Here is a 22,081-nt window from a genome sequence, read left to right on the forward strand (position 1 = left end):
GTCTGACCGTACCTTGTGTCTGCTCGGACTGCCCTAAGTGTTGCTGCGGCTCACTTAACGAAGTTAGCTTGTATCCTGTCTAGTAAGTCTAGCCTCATTCATAATTCACCAGTTTCTCAGGATTTTCACAGAGCACCACGTCTCACTTTTGGAGGACTATATCTGTGATTCCTCCTCTGTCTTGGGAAATTCTCGGGTGTAACGATCAAGCTACTGTGGAGACATCCCACCCAGCAAAAAGTCGTCGAAAAGACGTCAGTGCCAGATGTCCAAACAACGTCGAAATGTGGTTGAAAAGTGAAAGGTGAAACGACGTCTTTTTCGCGTCGTGATAAGACGTCTTTTTCCGGTCTTTGAGAAGACGTCTTTTTCGGGTTGTTGAAAGACGTCTATACATTTTTTTGTCTTTTTCCAGACTTGAATTTAACTTAATTTTAAGCATAAAATCATTTATATGTATTCAATATATATCTCAAAATAAGACAACTGACTAAAAGTACTACGAAACATTTATTGTCAGTTACATAACATACAAATAATCGAAACATTTGAATAACAAAATGTAATAAGAACACTTTAGTTTGCACGGTGCCCGGTATCGCCAGATCGCCCAGGCGCCGTGTCGTCTCCCATGGCTTTGACTATGATGTGATCGGTGGCCTTGCTGTTTCACATTTTGACTGCATCTGCAATGACAAAGAAAAACACATTTGTTCTCAGTTTGTTACTCAAAAGGAATAATTAATTTGTTGTAAAGATGGTTCAGTTCGCATATAGCCTAAATGAAATGCCTCGATTCACAGTTTAGGAATATAGATTTACGTCGCCTTCCGTACAATAACATTGGACCCGAAAAAGGTATTTTACATTATACGACAGCGGCCTTTAACATTATACGGTTCAGATGTAAACAGCACATAAAAGACAGGAAACCATGTGTGAGCAGTTAATGCAGCACATTTAACGGAAAAGACGGTCCGTCAACTGTTGTGTGAAAGCGTGAAAGCAACTCCCCTCACTGTCTGTGTCCTTATTCGATGATTATTACTATGATTATTATTACTTTCTTCATAATATGTAATTTTCTTTTGTTGTAAGCTTATGCTTTAGGTTGAGTTTAAATAAAACGGCTAAGTAAAAAGCTTTTACCTCAGAAAAACGGCTGTAGTCTGGTCCCCTCAGAAGTGAGTCGGGTGCACTGCGCGTGACGGTCACAGACCAGTTTATATTCCAGGTTCCGCGGGGTTGGCACGAGCAAGCAGCCAAGAAGTACTAATATATTTTTTATATATGACATTTTTAATGTGTATCTATGGAAACATAACTTGCGTTATACTACCTTATGACAAAAAAGTAGATAGATTAGAAAAAATTTGCAGTGCGGCTCCGTAAGCCTAGGCTAACTATAGTGTTGTGTGGCTCTTTGCTAAAAAGTACACTTTCAAAATATACTTAAATTGCTCTTTTCCGCACACTAAATTTATAGTTGTATTCTAAAAAATAGCCTTTAGTATTTAAGCCTCCTCAGAGACAAACTCTTAAGTTGAAATCGTTGCTATAGTAACAGTTCCGCTCTATCTAGTCATAGTTCATGTAGCGGAGCTTTCCTGCTCCGGGAGAAGTTATAGTTCACACTTCCTGTTTATTGATTTATGTGCTTTTAACATACTATTTATGTAGGCATATTTAAAATGTATTTAATTACCACCTGTAACTAAGTGCTAACTAAATAAAATTTGATCACATTTCATATTCGTGGTGTCTTAAAACATGGCCGGCCCAGCCTGTGTTTGTGCCCTAGACATTTTAGATTGGCTGAGTACACTTATGTTTTTAAGATTATCTTAAGTAGTAATACATTTAATACAAATTGTATAATTACTAAAAAGTATAAAATTAGTGTACAAAAGGAGAGCACTATAAGTACATAATGTAAGTGTACTTTTCATCATCTGACTAGGCTAGATATAAATTTAATTAATACATTTTAAATTATGTTTTTTTTTAGCATTCAGTAAATAATGTTTAGTTTTTATCACATACATTTCTTGATATTGTGGTATCGTAAATACTCAATGAGTCCTTTGCCCGGCTGTATAATTGTCTTATGTTCATTTTATAGATATGACCTTAAATAAAAATTGATTTCCTTAAGATGACGAAAACATTTATAATTATTAAATATGAGATTAAAAATCTTACCTTTTTTTCAATGAGATGTGCAGTGAAGAACCTTCTCACCCAATGATCTTTTTCTTCAATGGCATCAAAATTTACTTGTTGCAGAATGAAGTCATTGTTTATGAAATTTGAAATGAATATTGTTTAAGATCAAGTTTTCATTTTCTCAAATCCACTGCAATCGTGGCCATGTCACAAACCTTATTCAAAATTTATCCCCTTGTGTTCAGCAGAACAAAGACATTAACACAGGTTTTGGACAATTAGTAAATTATGACAGAATCATAATTTTTGGATTAACCATTCTGAATTTGCCTCAAAGAAGCTTATTTTGTAGTTTCATCTAAACATAGAACCCAGTTTATTGTTAAGTTCCATTAATGTGCAGCAACTAAAGATTCAGGAGTTTGCTTTTGGATGAGAAAATATCATTTTTGTGCTTTGGTCAACGACTTTGTCAATATTGATTGACAATGATGATCAGGCATAACATTAATGCTTGTTTTTGGCGCTGTAAAAGCTGTAATTTTGTATAACAAAAACCGGAAAAAACTAATGCACTCTGTAAATTGCAGAGAACGGTTGCGTGATAAATAAGGGAAACTCTCACGAATGCAACATTATGAGCAACTATTAACAACAAATCGACCAACCTTAAGAATCGTCTGAAAGGTGTGTGCATCATGAAGAAGCGGGGAAAACACTTTATAAAATTGAATTAGCAGTCACAACGTTATTTTTATGGATATTTTATATTGAATGAATTACGGCTTCCGTTATAAACACGGCTCAATATATAAACATTTGAGTGCTTTAGCCACATTGTTGAACTAGTTAAATTATATCTTAAGAAATAATCGCAACACACGTTTTTATCAAGAAACTACTGCAATGTGATTTTCTTTTTATGTCAATATTAGTAAAATACGTCAATTTTTGGGGCTAATTTCGAACAAATTTCGACGGACTAAAAAAAGACCAAATTTCGACGTCGATTTTTGGGCTAATTTCGACCCAATTTCGACGGACCAAAAAAGACCACATTTCGACGTCGATTCCTCTCTGATCGCGGCTGCCAGCCTCTTCTGGCGAGGGGATTTTCCCGTTCCAGCACCACCAACGCCTGGCGTTCTACATATCTGCCGTCGTGGACGGAGGCGATCGGATACGGGAGTTTATTCATATTATTGACTGTTTCACCTTAATAAAAGATTCAACCCCGCAATTGGGTCTCATCCTTGTTTGGTCATGACAATTGCATACAGTACAACACAATACAAGCTAGTTTTACTGCGTTAAATTTATTTTACTGAACGTGAATTGGATCCATTTAACATTTTAAGAGATGCACAACAGTAAATGTGCCTAAATGTAAATTTAAGTAAAAATACGTTGAGACAACATGCCATTCTTCAAAGGATATTTTTGCTATCCAATATTTATTTTATTAAAAACATTAACTAAAATTTGACTTAAAATTGATAATCTCTTTAATTCCATTTTTTTCCGTTTTAATTTTTCTGGATTCGGTGTTTTTTTTTAGGTGTACAACTATGTTAATATGAACCAGAATCTTACATCTTATGTTTTTTTTTTTGCTGTTTTAAGTCTATTTGCATTTAATCACTTGTTTTGTAGAAAAAAATGTGCAGGTTTGTTATGATTAACTGGATGTTTATTTTGACGACAGACTTTAAATTTGATGGCTTGCAGCAAAGTTTGACAGCTGCTTCACTCAAATGAAACTATAAAATGCGCCTGAGGTAAACTCTTTTCAGAGCAGTACTGATTCAGTTTATGTGTTCGCGTCCACCAGATGCTAAAAAGTCCACTACAGTAAGTTACACAAAACCACAACACTCATTCCCACGTAGAACAAGCAGATTGCATATTTAAACAGCAGAATAATTATTAGCGCTATTCATAGCACAATTTAAATTTCATAAACTGTTCTGCGCTACTTTCTGGCATGTTTGCTACTTTCCATCCGTGTTTTCTGCTTCACGGCAATCAAAGGGCCCTAATAAACCAAATTAATCCAATATCGGCTGATAAATAGCAGCGGCAGATACATCGGTACATCCTTAATTGTTAACTAACTTAACATTGTTGTATTACGTTAGTTATTCACATAACATTGTGGTCAATGTCATAGATCTGCCTAAATATAATGCAATATCTTAAATATTAAGCCTTTTTCTTTTACATTCGGTTTATCTAACAGTTTATTTCCTGGCTCAAACAAAAACACTCCGATTTTCAATGTGCTTTTGGATCGTGCTGTATAAAGCCTCGTCAAAAGATTTTACGTTAAAGTTATTGAAATACAAAAATAAAAGGACACAAGAAAGATAATCTCATATTAACAGTATATTGCTTCTACAGAAGAAAACTATTTACAGAATATACATGATTGTATGATTGAATAACATTATTTTAACAAACATAATCATAAGCTTCTCAATAAAATCCTCCAGTCTTCCTGACATACTCAGTAATGTCAGTAAAGGCTGTGAAGATACTCTGCTGGTGCCAGATGTTCAGTTTCCTTTTCCCACATTAGTCCACTTATTACAAGGCACCACATGCATCACAGTCAAACGCACCACTTCACAACAACAAAACTTCATATCCCTCAATCTCTGATCTTAAATATACATCAGTCAGATCTGTCATTTTGTAATATTTACAGTAAGAAAACAGCAGGAAGAAACTGTAAAACATGACATGCGAGAAAACAGAGAATGTTTGCTGGTTTTGTATTTTTAGCTTCAGACATACTCATAGAGAAGAACAAATGGTTATATATACTTGAGATACAGTTTTAGCTTGACGGTGATATAAAATGCAAATGAACAAAATGACACTTGCCTCAAATTTCAAACGTGAAATGACATTTAAAACTGGTTTATTTATCATATTCAAACAATTTAAATGATAACTATATAGCCATTCTGTAGTTACAGTACATTTGTATCATGTATGTGATTATAAGGGAAATCTACGTCGTATATACATTGTATTTCTGTCCCTTTCTCAAACACATAGGCACACACACTCACCTGCCTTAGAATGGTCCCTAAAATTACTGCATACATTGTGTACTTGCTAACTAAAAACCCTGTGTACTTTCATTGCAGGAAGTACAAAGAAATGACCCGTTTTGGTCTGAAAAGTTCAGTGGCAAGCTTATTTATGATGATATGACTGGTAAACAGAAGGCCAGAGGATTCATGTCCATGCATATGATCAATCAAAGCTTAAATGGAGATACAGTTTTGTTTAGATCACTAGAGAGTGTCTGTTCACCATGCTACTTATTAAAACAACGTAATGAATGGTTCGTATAGAAACTTGCTTTTCATCTAGATGCGAATTCATCCTCTTCATAAAAGTAGGTAAGCTGTTATTGGTTTTTGGTTGAGCGGCGTTTGCATTGACCAATAGGAATATCTCAGGGGTCGATGCGGAAGGCCAGTAGCTTGTCGGAGTGAAGGCTGTTGAGGGTGCGCAGATCTGGCAGGCGCAGGAGCAGCATAGGGAAGAGGGAGCTGTCGTCAGGATGACGACGGGTCACTAAGGTGCGCAGCGCCCGGATGAGGCTCTCCTGTAACTGTTCGACAGCCACTGTGTCCGAAATGCCAGGGCAATCTGTAAATCATATAAGAAAATGTATCATGTATGCATTTTTGTATGGAAATTTCCTGACTCTAGAATCTGATCTAATGTGTAACTGTTGCTACCGTATGTGCAAGGAAGTTGTTTTCTGAAACATAAGTATTGCAAGACTTTCAAGATATTAAGAATATCTGTAATGCTTGCAATCTGAAGCTTTTAAAGGTCCAATGTGTCATTTTGTGAAGGATCTATTGGCAGTAATGCAATATAATATTCATAACTCTGTCTTCATAGGTGTATAAAGACCTTAGAAATAGTTTATTCTAAGGTATTAAAAACAGAACCCTTCATTATCTTTCTACATACACCTCGGGTCCCTCTTCATAGAATTCATAGTAGTTTCTAAATCAACCCTAAACGGACAAACTCTTCTAAAGACCGTGTTTCGTAAATATGTTATCTCCTTTGGTAAAGAAGTGAAAACATGATGACATCTTAGTTCTGTGTCAGACACCGTAGTGCTTCATAAGGGAGGCGAGAGGGGTGAAGTGAGCCGATCGTTGCAATTCCCAACCTCAGCGCTAGATTCTGCTAAATTTCATACATTGGACCTTTAAGGTCTTCTGAGTTCATTTTAACATGTTGCTAAGTGGATATTAGATGGTTGTTAGATGGTTGCATTGCAATTATTTGAAATGTGTTTTCCTTACCTGCAGAAACCAGCACCACAGCCATAAAAAGTGCCATCTCATCCGACTCCAGGCCAAGAGAGCACAACTTCGAACTGAACTCAAACATGGCATCTAACAAGGAGCCCATGCCCAGTCCCCTAAGAGTCGCCAGTGGGTATGTCTGCCCATTTATAAAAGTGACTGTTCTTTCCTTGTAGTTGAAAAGTGAGCAAAATCTCACCATAAGCACCTGCAAGAAAAGGATAGGAAATTATGTGACATTCGTTTCCTCATTTTCTCTTTTTTCAGAGGAGTGTTTATCTTTTTTATACAATAAAAGTCAACAGATTACAGTTACAACTACGGATGCACCGAGGTATCGGCCGCCGATATTAATCGGACGAAATTGGATTAATTTAACACCATCGGCATATCAGAAACAGCCTGAAAAAGGTTTATTAGGGCTGAACAACTTATGAAATTCAAATTGTGCTATGAACAGAGCTTATAATTATTCATTTAAGTGAAGCTGCTGCCAGACTTTAGTCCGTCGTCAAAATAAAAGTCCAGTTAACTTCATAACTAACCTGCTACTAAGAAGGTACAAAACTAGTAATTAAATGTAAGTAGACTTAAAACAGGAAAAACATAAGATGTAAGATACTGGTTCATATTAACAGTTCTACAACTCACAAAAAAACGGAATCCAGAAAAATTAATACGGAAAAAAATGTAATTTATGAAAAAATCTAATGGAATTTAGGAAAAAAATCAAATGGATTTCATAGGTCCCTGGTTTATTGTTTAATAGTTGGATGTTGGATGTCTGAATATCCAATTATTTTCTCTGAGCAAAATAATTACTGTGGGAAAAAAACAGCACAGACTTTATTAAAATATATTAGAGAAATTATCCATTTTAAGTAAAATTTGAGTTCTTGTTTTTAATAAAATAAATATTGTATAGCAAAAATAACCTTTGAAGATTGTCATGTTGTCTTATTGTATTTTTATCTTACCTTACATTTACATTTAGGCACAATTACAGTTGTGCCTCTCTAAAAATGTTAAATGGATCCAATTCAGTAAAATAAATTGAATGCTGAAAAACTAGCTAGTATTGTATAGAATTTTGTATGCAATTGACCAATATCGGAATCCGCCAATAGTTGTTTGTTAAAATCGGTTTCGGTATCTGCCCAAAAAATCAGAACGGTGCCTCCCTAGTTACAACCATCCATAACCAACACATTAGTTGTACTGTACAGAAAAGAGCAACTTTTATTGTCGATCATTATAGAAGAAGCATTAAGGGATAGTTTACCTAAAAATGTAAATTATTTATTATTCCTCACATCATTCCCAACCTGTATGACTTTATTTCTTCTACAGAACACAAAAGATAATATTTTGTAGAATGCTGGTAACCAAACAACACTGGCCCCCATTAACTTCCATTGTATGAACACAAACACTAAAAGTCATTTCTCAGGTTTATAGGGACATGGGGATGATTAAATAATGACCAAATTTTTTGGGGGGTGAACTAATGTCGTTCTTTTTATTAAAGGGGTTGAGTGTGATGAGACTTGTGTAGTCACCTGGAAAGTTCCCGCCTTCAGCAGCATGACTTGATCATGATGGCAAAGCTCTTGGAACCCTGGTATACCCTTTGCAAACTCCACCACTTCACGCACAGCTGGGGTAAAACACTGTGAGAACGATTCCCACACCTGCTGACTGGAGATGCCAGGTGCTGACACAGGGAACGCGTTCAACGGACAGGCCTACAAGAGAGAGTTATTTATTACCACAATGTAACAGGCTCAAATGCTCACTATTCCTTTACCATGATCTTGAATTGCATTCGCTTCATATGACCCCACACAGGGCCCCTTAAAGGTAATATTACTGCTGTATGTAATAAAGCAGCATCATGAGAGGCATCTCAAAACATTTCTCACCAGCACTTTAGAGCCGGCAGGTAGCTTGAACGGGCAGGTCTTGCTTTTGGTCTTGCTAACCGGATAGCTGTTGTAGTTGGCCTGAGTGGGTTGCGGGGTCGGGGACGAGCTTAATTGGTGATTTTTGATTTTTGAAGCGTAGCTGTACCGATTGTTGTCCATTAGTACTTGACACTTGCTCTCGGTGGTAGGGGCCGAGTGGTACCCCAGAAGAGGGTCAGCGTGAGGGTAGTTGACGTCCTGAGAAGGATTGTTCTGAAAGGTGCCTGATCTGCTGCTAGTGTTGATGTTGCCGGCTATTTGGTTCATGCGGTCCTGTGTGGTTGTGAAGATGTCCTGGTACGCTCGGGATAAGGCACCAATGGCCTCTTTGGATTGGCTCTCATTGGGCCTGATGGGCGGCTCCTGTGGTGGAGAGGTTTCCATGTTCATGGTGGATGATTCGTTGAGGCCGTTCATGTAGCTCTGCATCTCATCCAACAGACGTTGCTTCTCTCGCTTAGGGATGCGGCCAAAACGGACAGCTGGGGGAAAAAGAGATACGAATGACAACATGAAATCACAGCTCACATTACGTAGTTTCATAATTATTATCCTTGGTATTAATTCATGAGTGACAAAAACACAATATAAAAGGATTAGTTTTACAATTACAATCAAAGAGAATCAAGATCCTTCTGACATGCAACCTTTTTGAGTTTAAATTTTTCATATTTATAATATACAAATTTACTGATACATTAATTGTATGTACATTTTTTCAATTTTATTATGCACTTTTGTCATTTAATATTTTTTATGTTTTCTATCAATTGATTTTATTTTTTTCCTTTTTAGTTTAGTTTTAATTTAGTTTATTTTCATTTAATAATTTCAGCTTTTATTATTATATTTGAAGTTTACATGTTAATTTGTCAATTTTATTATTATTATTTTTATTTTATTTTTCAGTTTTAGTTTAGTTTTCATGTATTTTTCTGTGAATATTTAAGTGCCTAAATTTAATGACTCTAATGTATTTTCTTTTAAGTCTTTCAAATAATATTTATGTGGATATTTTATTAGATTTTACTTGTTTTAATAGTTTTAGTAATTTATATATAATCTAGCCAAAATTGTCATACCGTCTTGGTTGGTTTGTTATTTTCCATTATTTTTGTTATTTTGGGCTCCACATGCTCTTTATGTTAATTACTCCATCACTGATTATTTCCCACACCTGTTACTCATCTGTTTCCCTATTTATTCCCCTCTCCTCCTTTCACTTGTTGCGGAAATCTTTCAGTATGAAGCTGGATTATTGGATGTACTGTTGGCTCATGTTATGACATCTGCATATCCAGGATTTACCATCAAGGACTTAATTCTGCATCTTGTTACTGTGAGGACGAATCGAGAGAGAGCAGGCTTGCACCTTGGTTCGTTCGGCGAAATTCCTCTCTGCCCACCATGTTTGCGGTTACTGGCCCTAGCACGACCATTCCTTATTTGGATTACCTTTTGCTTTACTATTGTATAGGAGTTCCCCGGCACATTTTGGTTTCTGGTTGTTTTTTTACACTGTGTGCTAAATAAACTCTCACTTCTGACACTCCTGCGATTGAGTCCTTGCCCACCTGTTCCGTAACAGACATGTCATCAACATTTTCATGAAGTGTGAGACAAATGTCATTTTTCATGACAAAACCCTTGGGAGTATCAGAAATATATATATGTATATACAGTTGAAAGAAAAAGTATGTGAACCCTTTGGGCTTACTTCGATTTCTTCATAAATTGGTCATAAAATGTGTTCTGATCTTCATCTAAGTCACAACAATAGAGAAACACAGTCTGCTTAAACTAATACCGCACAAACATTATACATTTTCATGTTTTTTTTATTGAACACAACATGTAAACATTCATAGTGCAGGGTGGAAAAAGTATGGGAACCTTTGGGTTTAATAACTGGTTGACCCTCTGGCAGCAATAACCTCACCCAAACGTTTCCTATAGTTGCAGATCAGACCTGCACAACGGTTAGGAGAAATTTTGGACCATTCCTCTTTACAAAACTGTTTCAGTTCAGCAATATTCTTGGGATGTCTGGTGTGAATCGCTCTCTTGAGGTCATCCCACAGCATCTCAATCGGGTTGAGGTCAGGACTCTGACTGGGCCACTCCAGAAGGCGTATTTTCTTCTGTTGAAGCCATTCTGTTGTTGATTTACTTCTATGCTTTGGGTGGTTGTCCTGTTGCATCGTCCATCCTCTGTTAAGCTTCAGTTGGCGGACAGATGGTCTTAAGTTTTCCTGCAAAATGTCTTGATAAACTGTGAAATTCATTTTTCCATCGATGACAGTTATCCGTCCAGGGCCTGAGGCAGCAAAGCAGCCCCAAACCATGATGCCCCCTCCACCATATTTCACAGTTGGGATGAGGTTTTGATGTTGGTGTGCTGTGCCTTTTGTTCTCCACACATAGCATTGTGTGTTCTTAACAAACACCTTAATTTTGGTTTCATCTGTCCACAGAATGTTTTGCCAGTAGTGCTGTGGAACATCCAGGTGCTCTTTTGCAAACTTCAAACGTGCTGCAATGTTTTTTTGGAAAGCAGTAGCTTCCTCCGTGGTGTCCTCCCATGAAGTCCATTCTTGTTTAATGTTTTCCTTATTGTAGATTTGTCAACAAAAATGTTAGCATGTGCCACTGATTTCTGTAAGTGTTTAGCTGACACTCTAGGATTCTTCTTCACCTCATTGAGCATTCTGCGCTGTGCTCTTGCAGTCATCTTTACAGGACGACCATGCCTAAGAAGTGTAGCAACAGTGCTGAACTTTCTCCATTTGTAGACAATCTGTCTTACCGTGGACACATGGACATCAAGGCTTTTAGATATACTTTTGTAGCCATTTCCAGCTTTATGTAAGTCAACAATTCTTGATCGTAGGTCTTCTGAGAGCTCTTTTGTGCGAGGCATGGTTCACATCAGACAACGCTTCTTCAGAACAGCAAACTCAAAACTGGTGTGTGTTTTTTATTGGACAGGCCAGCTTTAATCAACACATCCAATCTCATCACATTGATTGGACCCCAGGTTGGCTGACTCCTGGCTCCAATTAGCTCTTGGAGAAGTCATTAGTCTAGGGTTTCACATACTTTTTCCACCCTGCACTATGAATGTTTACATGTTGTGTTCAATAAAAACATGAAAACGTATAATGTTTGTGCGGTATTAGTTTAAGCAGACTGTGTTTCTCTATTGTTGTGACTTAGATGAAGATCAGAACACATTTTATCACCAATTTATGAAGAAATCCAAGAAAGCCCAAAGGGCTCACATACTTTTTCATTCAACTGTATATATCATATAAAATAAATAAAATATTGTCTTCTAGAGGTGGGAAAAAACGCAAATAGCACAGCGGCTCTGCAAGTCACAACTTGCCTAAACTATGTTCAAAATATAGATGGATATAAAATATGCTGCGTGTATAACTTCTCTGAATCTTTTTTAAGCCCCTCACTCTCTTCTCCTTCTCAAAACCCCTCCTCTAAATACCTGTCAGCGGTTGAGTTTAAAAATAGCATCTATGTTACCATATGTCCCCCCCACTCTTCATATCTCTCTCTCAATCACGACCTCCCCCTCCTCTCTTCTTCCCTTTCCTCTCCCTCTTACTCCAGCTGTAAGTAGGGCAGTGGGTCAGGCTGAACGTGATGAAAATGCCACTTTAATTAGGAGAGAGACTAATACGTGTGGAAAGAGGAGATGAAAAGAGAGTAGAACAATACATAATTTTGAGATTCAGGGTGACAATGAGGTTTGTGGTGCACTGAAATACAAGATGCAAATGGGAGGAAGAGAGAGAGAGCAGCGCTGCCCCCTATAACACCTACATTCTATAGACCCTGCATCTGAGATAAGCCTAGAACATAACATACATGTCTTTAGCACGTTCAGCATCTTCTCTCAAATATTTTGCATTGCTGACCTGGAACCATTATGCATTTGACCTGAACTAGAATTCGGTAAGTTGTTGAGTTGTTGAATTTTACAGCATCTAAAAAAAGTTAATCACAAACAGATCAAAGGAACTTGTCTACCAAACGATGTCGGAAGTGAAAGCATGCCGTGTCAAACCAAACATTTGTTTGTATCACAACCATAATTACACGTTTGACTGCAGTGAAATCGGGGCATCTGCTTTATTGTGGTTTTGAGGCAGTTACATGAGGTTTTCCTGTTTGTGCAATAAGACCCGTCAAAGAAAGAGGTTTCTAGGCTGTGGGCCCTAACATTTTCAGGAACCACGGTTAAAATGACTGTTAACCCCCCTTTGCTGTGCACCCAGTGGACTCATTTCTGCTGGCTGTGCCCTCTTAGAGCAACATCAGTGCAGTCCGCAAAGACAGCCCACTTTGAGCTTACACTCAGATCTGTTTTTACTGGTGCATCAGTTACAGCATGAGAAATGCAGAGAATCTGACGCTAAAGTCAAACACAGCTTAAATAGGTCACGAGTACTATATGGCTGTCAGTTATTTGGGTCCCCCAAAAATCTCTCCCATTCATCAAAGTTATTCGCCTCAATGTTCTCTTAACGTTGAGACACGGTTCTACCGATGGCCGAAAGAGCTCATGTACTTGGCTTTTCTGCATCTCTTGCTTAATTTTCGCCGGAGCGCTATATTAATTGCTGAGGATGTTATAAGGGCACGCGCATGGAAATCACGTCGCCCTCATTCCAATTTCTCAAAATAATTCCTGTATTTGCTGCAGTTTTCCAGATGACAGATAGCTTCAGGGACCACACGACTCCATCCCTCATAAATCACTGTCTTTAGGAGGGATCGGGAGGCTGAGCTTCGGGAACATGTGCAACCGTAAAGCAAACGAGAAAAGGAGGTGAGAAAAAGAAGGTGCCACAATAGGAATGTGCAGACGAAAGGAGCCCACAGAAGAACAAAAAGAAACTAAGTTTCTTGAAAGTTACCTATGGTGCAGGACTAAAAGTAGAAAGTAGGTTGAGAGGAAATGCCGTGCTGCTGGGCGACAGTACGGCTTTTCGTTTTTTCTCACGTATCAATGCAAAACCTTTGAGAATCCTTACCGTCACGGGACATGCCGACAGACAGGCATTTCTTGAAGCGGCAGTGTTGGCAACGGTTTCGGTTCATGCGCATGATCATGCAGTTTTCGTTCTTCACGCACATCTTGTAGTTAATGTTCTGCTGAATGCTTCGCCGAAAAAAACCCTGCAACAACAACACAAACGTCATATGATGATCCATGCTTCGGCAGAAAATCCTTTTTTGCCTTTCGGGTTTTTCATACCTTGCATCCTTCGCATGCATGCACACCGTAGTGAAATCCTGATGCAATATCTCCACACACTTTACATAAGAGCACCATGCCTCCTGTTTCTGTTCACAGAAAGAGAGATAAAGAGGTCAGGACATGAATGCACACGCTTTACAAGTATCAAAGATGATGATGGTTTCACATATAACAGGTGAAACCAAAAATGGAGGTCACTTACTGGTAAACGTCCCGGTGAACCCACACGGCCTTTTGCAAGCGATGGGATGAGAGTAGTTGTGCTGGTTTGAGTTTGTTGAGGGGTTGTTGTAGACATCAGGAAACTGAAAAACCAGTTTTGGAGAGGATGGAGTACCTCTCTGCTGCTTGAGGGCCCCGATCTCAGTGAAGGTAACCTCTTCTGGAGAGGAGGGCTGGGAGTGAGAGGAGGGAGATTGGGTTTCATAACCACTAGAAGGGCTTCCCGGGCTTGGGCTGGGACTGCCATTGGAACCAGCATACAGTATCACACTTCCTGTATAAACAGAATCAGAAAGCGTAAAAAAGACATTTGAGGCAGAACCAAACACTTAAATGAATGATAATTTTCTCAAAATAACATTTAAATATTAAAGATTGCAATAATTTGTTAAATCTGTAAAAAAGGTCCAATGTGTAATTTTTTGGAGGATCTATTGACAGAAATGCAGTATAATATTCACAACTGTCGTCAGAGGTACATAAAGACTTTGCATAATGTAGTTTTTATTACTTTTGAGCTATTTCTATCTTCATACAGCATGGGTTCATTTACATGGAATTTACATGGAGTTCATTTACATGGAACAGAGAGTTTCATAAATATGTTTTCTCCTTCGGTAAAGATGTGAAAATGTGACAACATTTTGTGATTTTAGTTCTGTGTCAGCCGCCGTGGTTCTTCGAAAAGGAAGTGGTGGAGTGAGCCGCTACATTTTATACGCTGGATCATTAACAGACAAAAATGTTATAGCAATGATTCATTCCTATCATTATCTGCCAGTCTGTGAAGTCATTTCATGACTATAAACGTAATTATTAGTGTTGGGCATAGATTAATTTTTTTAATCTAGATTATTCTAGATTAATTCCAAGATTAATCTAGATTAAAATGGCTCATTTGAATTCTGCCGAAGGCATTCAGAATATGTGTGCTACCCAAATAATGACTAAAAGTAAGTCTTTGAGAACGGGTTTCTCACGCCAGGTGGCGCATTAGACCAGGGGCTCATCTCCTGTTTCCAAAATGCATCACAAACTGCTTGAGAAAGCTGTTCTACTATGATAATTGGTGATGAAAATTAAATTATGTTCAATAAGATGAACTTGTGTTTACTTCCGCATTAGCTAAGGGATGATTTGCGTTTAGGTGGTACTTGAGACTGGAAGAGCTCCTACAGTACATTTACATTTAGTAATTTAGCAGACGCTTTTATCCAAAGCGACTTACAAAGAGTGAGGGAGCAACAAGCGACCTGTCATACAGGAGCCATAATACATTAGATCTCAATACAAAGTTACTGGTTTCAACTAAAGCTAGACCACTACCTGTTGAGAGAAAGTGTTTTTTTTAAACCAATTCCGCATTGCACAAGGTGCAAACAACCTTAGTCTTGTCGATGTTTCTATTGGGAAGCTTCTTAAAAATTAATATTCCCTGAAGAAAACCCGGCGGCTTCATAGATGCATCCATGTTAGCATGTCACGTTTGATGCGGTAATTTCACAGTAACGTTATGTTGTGTTCAGACCAAACGCGAATGGCGTGTCAAGCACGAGTGATTTATATGTTAATGCAAAGAGCCAATAGACCTACTTGCTGCGCGAATCGCACGAATGAAGCCCTGGTTATGAGATGATGAGGCGCCTTCTGCTTCCGCGAATGACGCGAATCACGAGAGTTGAAAAATCTCGTTCTCGCCCCGTACAGTGCAGTTAAGCTGGTATACATCCGCGCTAAAATATCAAGGTGAAAGTCATCATAGCTTGCGTAGTATAGACCCAGCTCCCAACCCAACTTTGAGAATAGATTAACGGCGACATTTTTTTTTATCGCGCGATAGGCCCACCACTAGTAATTATGTAACATAATCACAGTTTATTTGTTAATAACTATAACAGTGTTATGAAACACTGAATTACATTTATAATTAAATCAAGTTTATAATTATGATGAATTTTTCGAAGATTTACTAGTCCCCAAGTCAATGAATGAAAGAGTGAAGAATTGTTTTTAGAGATATAGTCCAAATGTACGTATTACTGATCATATGAGATTTGATTGAGCTTGATCGTTGCAAGACTTGTCAAGTTGAAGGTATTGTAATGATGCAGCTGATCTCTGCTCTTTCAGGGGAGTTGCCTCATTGCTCTAAATGCAATAGACACAACCTGGAAGATGAAAACAAAACATGTTTAAAGATTTAAATTTCATGATGCTCAATTGGAATCACTGTGTTAGAAGTGCAACATTTGTCGGTTTAATTTCCAGGGAACACTCATACTAATAAAAAATGACCAAAAAAATATGCTTAATTGAAATTAAAAAAAAAATGTAAATTGTACAAATGTATTCTATGGATTAACAATTTAAAAAAATCTGTGTACATCTGTGCAAGGGGTAATGCAATGTATCGATGATGTGATAATATGTACATTCACATATAGAATGACATGATCCCATTTCCCCAATTTGAAACAACCATAGAAATAGCCCTAGATGTATTGTAGCCTATGGTTTGTCTTAGCATCACTGCACTATTGCGTGATTGATGTTCATCCCCCCGCTGGTTTCTCTTTCTCTCCCTCTGACTTTCAACATCCTATCGCATCCTCTCCGGTCATGTGGTCAGGATGAGTTGAGGCATGATCTCACGTGTTCGCGCGCGCTCTCCTGCCACTCCATTCCAATAATAGCTCTGCATGGCTCCACTGGCATAGTGCCCCAGCCAACTGCACAACACCTGACTGCAAACTCACATGGGTTCCTGACACCATTCCTTCCCAAAACCAAATCCGCAGTCCCGTGTAAACATCGACAGCCGTCGCGAGCACCTCGATCACGCGTTTCCTGTGCTGTAAGAGAGGGGCAACTCAGACTAACGATTCGGTAGAATGTGCACGTTGGTTTTGGTTTTACTTTTTAACCAACCTTAAGACTGGGCCAGGGATGTGCGGTTAAGCAACACACACACTACAAATGGGCCACTTTAAACCAGGCCATATGTAGGCTATATGTGGGAAGTCGTGGCCTAATGGTTAGAGGGTTGGACTCGTGACCAGAAGGTTGCCGGTTCGATCCTCAGGTCAGGCGGGTAACGATTGAGGTGTCCTTGAGCAAGGCACCTAACCCCTACTTGCTCCCCGGGCGCTGCAGCGATAGCTGCCCACTGCTCTGGGTGTATGTGTGTTCACCACTTGCTGTGCGTGTGTTTACTACTCTCTGGATGGGTTAAAAGCAGAGGTATATCTCGGATATGGGTCACCATAACTGACAAATTAGTCACTTTCACTTTCACTATATCCAACGTGAATTGTTCCTTGTGCTAGCAATGCAAATGTTTTGGGTTCGAGTTTCAGGGTTTACATCTAAAAATGTATGGCATAAGATTGCAGTGAAATGCGCTTTAGATAAAAGCATCTGCCAAATGTGAAAATTAAAATAAAAATCTGAGTAGCACTTGAGCACATAAGTCTGTATCACTATATCCCCGAAGTTGACCTGATATATTTCCCAGTGGATGCTAATACATTGCATAAATGTTCCTAGACAGTTTTGGGGTGTGCTTTGGCTGCTTACAGCAATCGGTCACAAAAAAAATGTTTTGTCGGAATTTATGGGAATCTATGGTAATTTAATTCTGTGGGATGATTTTTATATAGGACATTGGCCCACACTATAAAGTCTACTAGGCTACTAAAAAGCATTAACAGTCTCAGTTTGTCAATTTGCATAAACTGTTTTCTTTCACCCTCCTCCACGTGAATCTGTCATTTCCTTTTAACATCCCATGTGTATCCCTTCCGCCTATTTCCTTTTTTCACCGCTTGTGTTTTCTCACGCCGGCACATGGTATTTACTTAGCTCAAGTGTTTTTGTGATCTTCAACTGGCACGTGCAGCAGGATTAATTATTGACATACTACAGTGCTGGATTTTACAGACCTGCCCAGTTTAGTAACCCCACCTAAACACACACAAATACTCACACCTGGACACTCATGCAAGTCTGCAGAGGTTTAAAGGAGCATGGCATTATTAATAACAATCAATGCCTTAATTAAAAACACAAAATGGTAGTTTCTAAGGTGCAGCTGTTTTTGAGTTCCTGCTTCGGCACGGTTGTATATAATAATCCAAAACATTAATAATAATTGTATTTATCCAAAATAGGTGTTATAAGGAATTGGTCCCTCATTAAGATAACAAGCTTGCTTTACTCTGTGTGGAACAATAATACCTCCATTGTTCAGTACTGTTTCAATAAGCTAAATGAAGAGACATTTTTGCAAGCAAGTATAAATTGAGGTCAGCGGAAACACAGTATTAATTGAAGAATCAGCAAGTCTTGGTAGCTCATTGTGAGCTTATGCTCCCCATGCGAACGCTAATCTGCTGGTGAACTAACGGAGAGCGTAGAAACGTGAGGACTTTACAGGGACAGTAAATCCTTGAACTCTGGTCTCAAACGCAGCCCTTCTCTCACTCCCTCCCTACAGAAATAAGACCTGACAAACTTATCCTTGAATGCCTTTGCCATACATTTCAGTGGCAGGAGATGCATGGAATTTGTGAAGGTTACTTTCCAGATATATAAAATAACGAGTGTATAATAAAATAACACCTGTATGTGTGCAGTACATGAATCTCATTTGTGGTTACTTGACAAAGCTTTGGTACTATATGCGCATGATCACAACACCTAAGCTGAGATTGAGATATAAAGCAAAAAGCATTTAATTTGTTTTATTTATAAAGTCCTAAACTTACCTAAAAATTGCAAAAAGCAAACACTAAAACATACAACTGAATAGAGGATTTTGTGCATGCAATGCATACACAAAGCAGAATGTTCTCTTGCAGACAGCTGTCAAGAGGCTGTGTTTATGTAAAAGGCTCCATAGAAATAGTTACATGAGGCAGGAAAACGTGATGAGGCTCTACATTGACTGCATGAAATCTCTGACCCACTGACCAACCTCCCCCTTACCGCCGCGCAATCTGCATCAAAACAGAGTCAGTGAAAGCAACCGAAGGGTGGGCGAGTGTAATCACGCGCCGCACGCGGCTGAGCGAGCGCATGCACGTGAGAACGATTGTAGGCGCGAGGATACATTCCGTGGGAAGAAGCAGAATCGGGCGAAGCCCTGGAGCGCGCCTATGAAGCCTGGGCTAAAATCGAAAATCGCTGTAAAATAGAGCATGCTGCTATGTATAACGTTGAAGCGCGCTCACCGCCCTTGCTCTGTATTAATGGTAGTATGTGCACAGTGTTGTCAATAATGCCTCTGGTTACGTGCATTTCATCTCTTGGACTTTATCCAAAATCCCCATAAAAGGCACAGTATTGTTTTTCAGGAAGTATAAAAATAAAGCTGACCAGATAATAGCTTCCCGCATAAACAAAAATATAGGTTTCTTAACAACATGTAACACAATAAAAACTCTTGGCCAGCATGTTATGCAATCTCCTTTCATAATTTAAGATGATTTTGTTATACAATGATCAACTTTCATATGTGATTTTTCTACAACATCTATGTCAGTAGGTTAGTAAACCAGACCATAATTCCAATAGTTCACAAATGTTCTGCATAATGATTTTCCTGTCAGTTTGAAGGTATATAGGCTAATATAAGGCTAAATGTTAGGCTATTGCTTTCAATTGAAAAGCTCCATACCACTATACAATAGAAATTGGCATCCATATGTACCACGTTTCCAGTAGGCTGAATGAGCATATATTAATAGTAGACTTTCAGTACACAGCTTATTTGTTTCGAAAACAAGTGAAAGTAAGCAACTTAAATGCATGGTATTCTATGTTAGGTGTCAAACATAAACAAATACAATCTTTTATCAAATTAAATTTCAGTCTTGGTTTTGCCTACCTCTAGAATCTGATCTCTCGGATAAACGTATCCATTTATTAACTTGTGAATAGCTTATTTATTTAACCCTAACCCTAAGCTTGTCGTTTAAAAATCACGTGAAATGTTATTCCATTCCATTTTCTACCGCTTATCCGAACTACCTCGGGTCACGGGGAGCCTGCGCCTATCTCAGGAGTCATCGGGCATCAAGGCAGGATACACCCTGGATGGAGTGCCAAACGTGAAATGTTATGATTTCCATAAATCATCTTCTGTTGAGGCGTGTCGCGTCATTTTGCCTTTCACATACTAAGCTTTCTGTCAAATGCATAGGCTACAGTTGAGAGGGTGCGCCAAGCACGAGACGTTGTTTTCATCACCTGTCCCGAAACGTGACTTCAGCTTTTGTATATGAATCAGACGTCAATTAACATTGAACTGGACCTGGTTGACTGAACCAGCATGTGAGTGGCCATTGGATAGCCCCAGTCCACTTCCCTAAATCCCCTTAACTTGCTTCGATGAAAGCTGAAGCAAGCACGAGTACAGTTACAGACGAAATGTATGGCAAAATAAACATAGTTATTGCATTCATATGTATTAATACCCGTGTCGGTTCAATAATTTTAACATAAGACTGTAATTAAACGTCTCTCGACTGCGTTGCTTTATTTAAACAACGCCTGTATTATCATTATTATTATCGCCTGTATTACTGTATTGTATCACTTTCTTGTATTAACTTAGGCTATAAGATTAATGATCACACTATAGATTACATTGGTTAGCTGTGCTGATATTTTGACAGCGGTCTTATCTCTAGCTTGGACTATCTACATGTGAGTTTGTTTTCATCGCATGGAAGTTGTTGACGTAGGCGCGCGTACGCATATGGTGGTTTCTAAGCAGATTCCATGAAAGCAATCGCACGCAGTTTATGACAGAAAAAATATCAACAATTACTATAGTACGTTACTCTATAGCCTTCATTTATGATTTACACCGAGACCATAAATAGATGGACCTTAAACAAACTGAAATGAGTCAATAGCGCGCAATCATGCATGACATGCATATGCCTAGAATAGATGATCCATTAGACACAAGTCTACATCATATTAAAAATTGTAATAGTGTTTAATAGGCTACCTATGAGTACAGGTAATGAACAACTGTAAAAACAAACAAACATCAAAACATCATATGACACATCCAAGAGAATGAGTCTATGAATTGCATTGTGAACTTACAGGCAAGTACAAACCAAGTAAAAACAGTAAATAAATTCGCAAATCTGCATTGAATATAAAAAATATTACAGTGATAATCTTTAGGTAAAATTAAGTACAACATAAACATGACCAATAATATTGGTATATTTATAATAACAATATACGAATAACATCATTATTACTACGCAAAAGCATTCACTCTCTGTTGCTTACCAGGACTGCTGTCCATCCTTGATATGTTTCAGAGTCTCTGTCTTCAAAAAACTTTCCGAGTCTCAATACGTGGAAGCAAAAATCGGATGAAAACAGGTGAAAAGTCCCGAAATACCTGCGCATACAGCGTGTAGCCCAAAAGAGGCAAGAAAGTATCTCTCGTGCAGAGCATTTGGCATTCCAGCCAAATAGTGGATAAAAATACACTCACGGATCTGTCACGTCCGACACGGTCACAGGTGAATAGTTGCACCTTCAGCGCGAGCTACCTGAACACTCTGCTTTCTATCTAGTATGAAAGACGCATTAACTATGCTGGGATGATGTCTCACTGTAGTACCTTAGCATCACTGTGGGGTTGTCAAACTCAATCGTACTGACAATGCTCTCACCAATACACACCCACTTCAATCACGTTTTCAGGTGACTCACTGGCAAATGTGAGTCGATTTAGTGGAATCGTCTACCTCTGTTGTTGGTCTCTATGACGGTGATTTATCTCACTGTAACGTGCCCCAGGATCTCCTTGGTTTCTATTTCCTCTTTTTCCCGTCGTGCGTTCTCATTGGCGGGTGTGTAAGCGCTGAGCTGGATGCGCTTATTCGAGCATGATATGCGCTGGTAAAGCCACGCTGCATGTGCCCTCTGCATGTGCCGTGGAAAGTGCTGTCCTACTGACACACATTTTATGCAGAACGCAGCGTGAGACGAGAAGACATGAGCGGCATGCACATGGCCGGGGCGGGGCTCTGCGTGACTTTTTTGGCGCGGCTGTTTTAAAATCACCA

At 38.6% G+C, this 22,081-nt stretch overlaps 1 protein-coding gene across 1 annotated transcript; it reads right to left on the reverse strand.

The window, feature by feature from the left end:
- Positions 1–5,053: 5,053 nt before the first annotated feature.
- Positions 5,054–22,081, reverse strand: nr1d4a (nuclear receptor subfamily 1, group D, member 4a). The gene is made up of 8 exons (XM_056734032.1): positions 21,294–22,081; positions 13,960–14,253; positions 13,755–13,843; positions 13,531–13,675; positions 8,435–8,958; positions 8,072–8,257; positions 6,510–6,720; positions 5,054–5,832 (listed from the first exon to the last, which is right to left on the reverse strand). Exons 1-8 carry the CDS (start codon positions 21,307–21,309, stop codon positions 5,636–5,638), a joined length of 1,662 nt encoding a protein of 553 aa, XP_056590010.1. The 5' UTR covers positions 21,310–22,081; the 3' UTR covers positions 5,054–5,635.

Source organism: Triplophysa dalaica, chromosome 20 (assembly GCF_015846415.1).
Source record: "Triplophysa dalaica isolate WHDGS20190420 chromosome 20, ASM1584641v1, whole genome shotgun sequence".
Classification (NCBI taxonomy): Eukaryota; Metazoa; Chordata; class Actinopteri; order Cypriniformes; family Nemacheilidae; genus Triplophysa; species Triplophysa dalaica.

Excerpts from the sequence above, each read along its gene's own strand:
- nr1d4a (XM_056734032.1), bottom strand. Across the intron at positions 8,258-8,434 it reads CTGCCGGCTCTAAAGTGCTG|GCCTGTCCGTTGAACGCGTT; the intron begins GTGAGAAATGTT and ends TCTCTCTTGTAG. Across the intron at positions 6,721-8,071 it reads TGAAGGCGGGAACTTTCCAG|GTGCTTATGGTGAGATTTTG; the intron begins GTGACTACACAA and ends CTTTTCTTGCAG.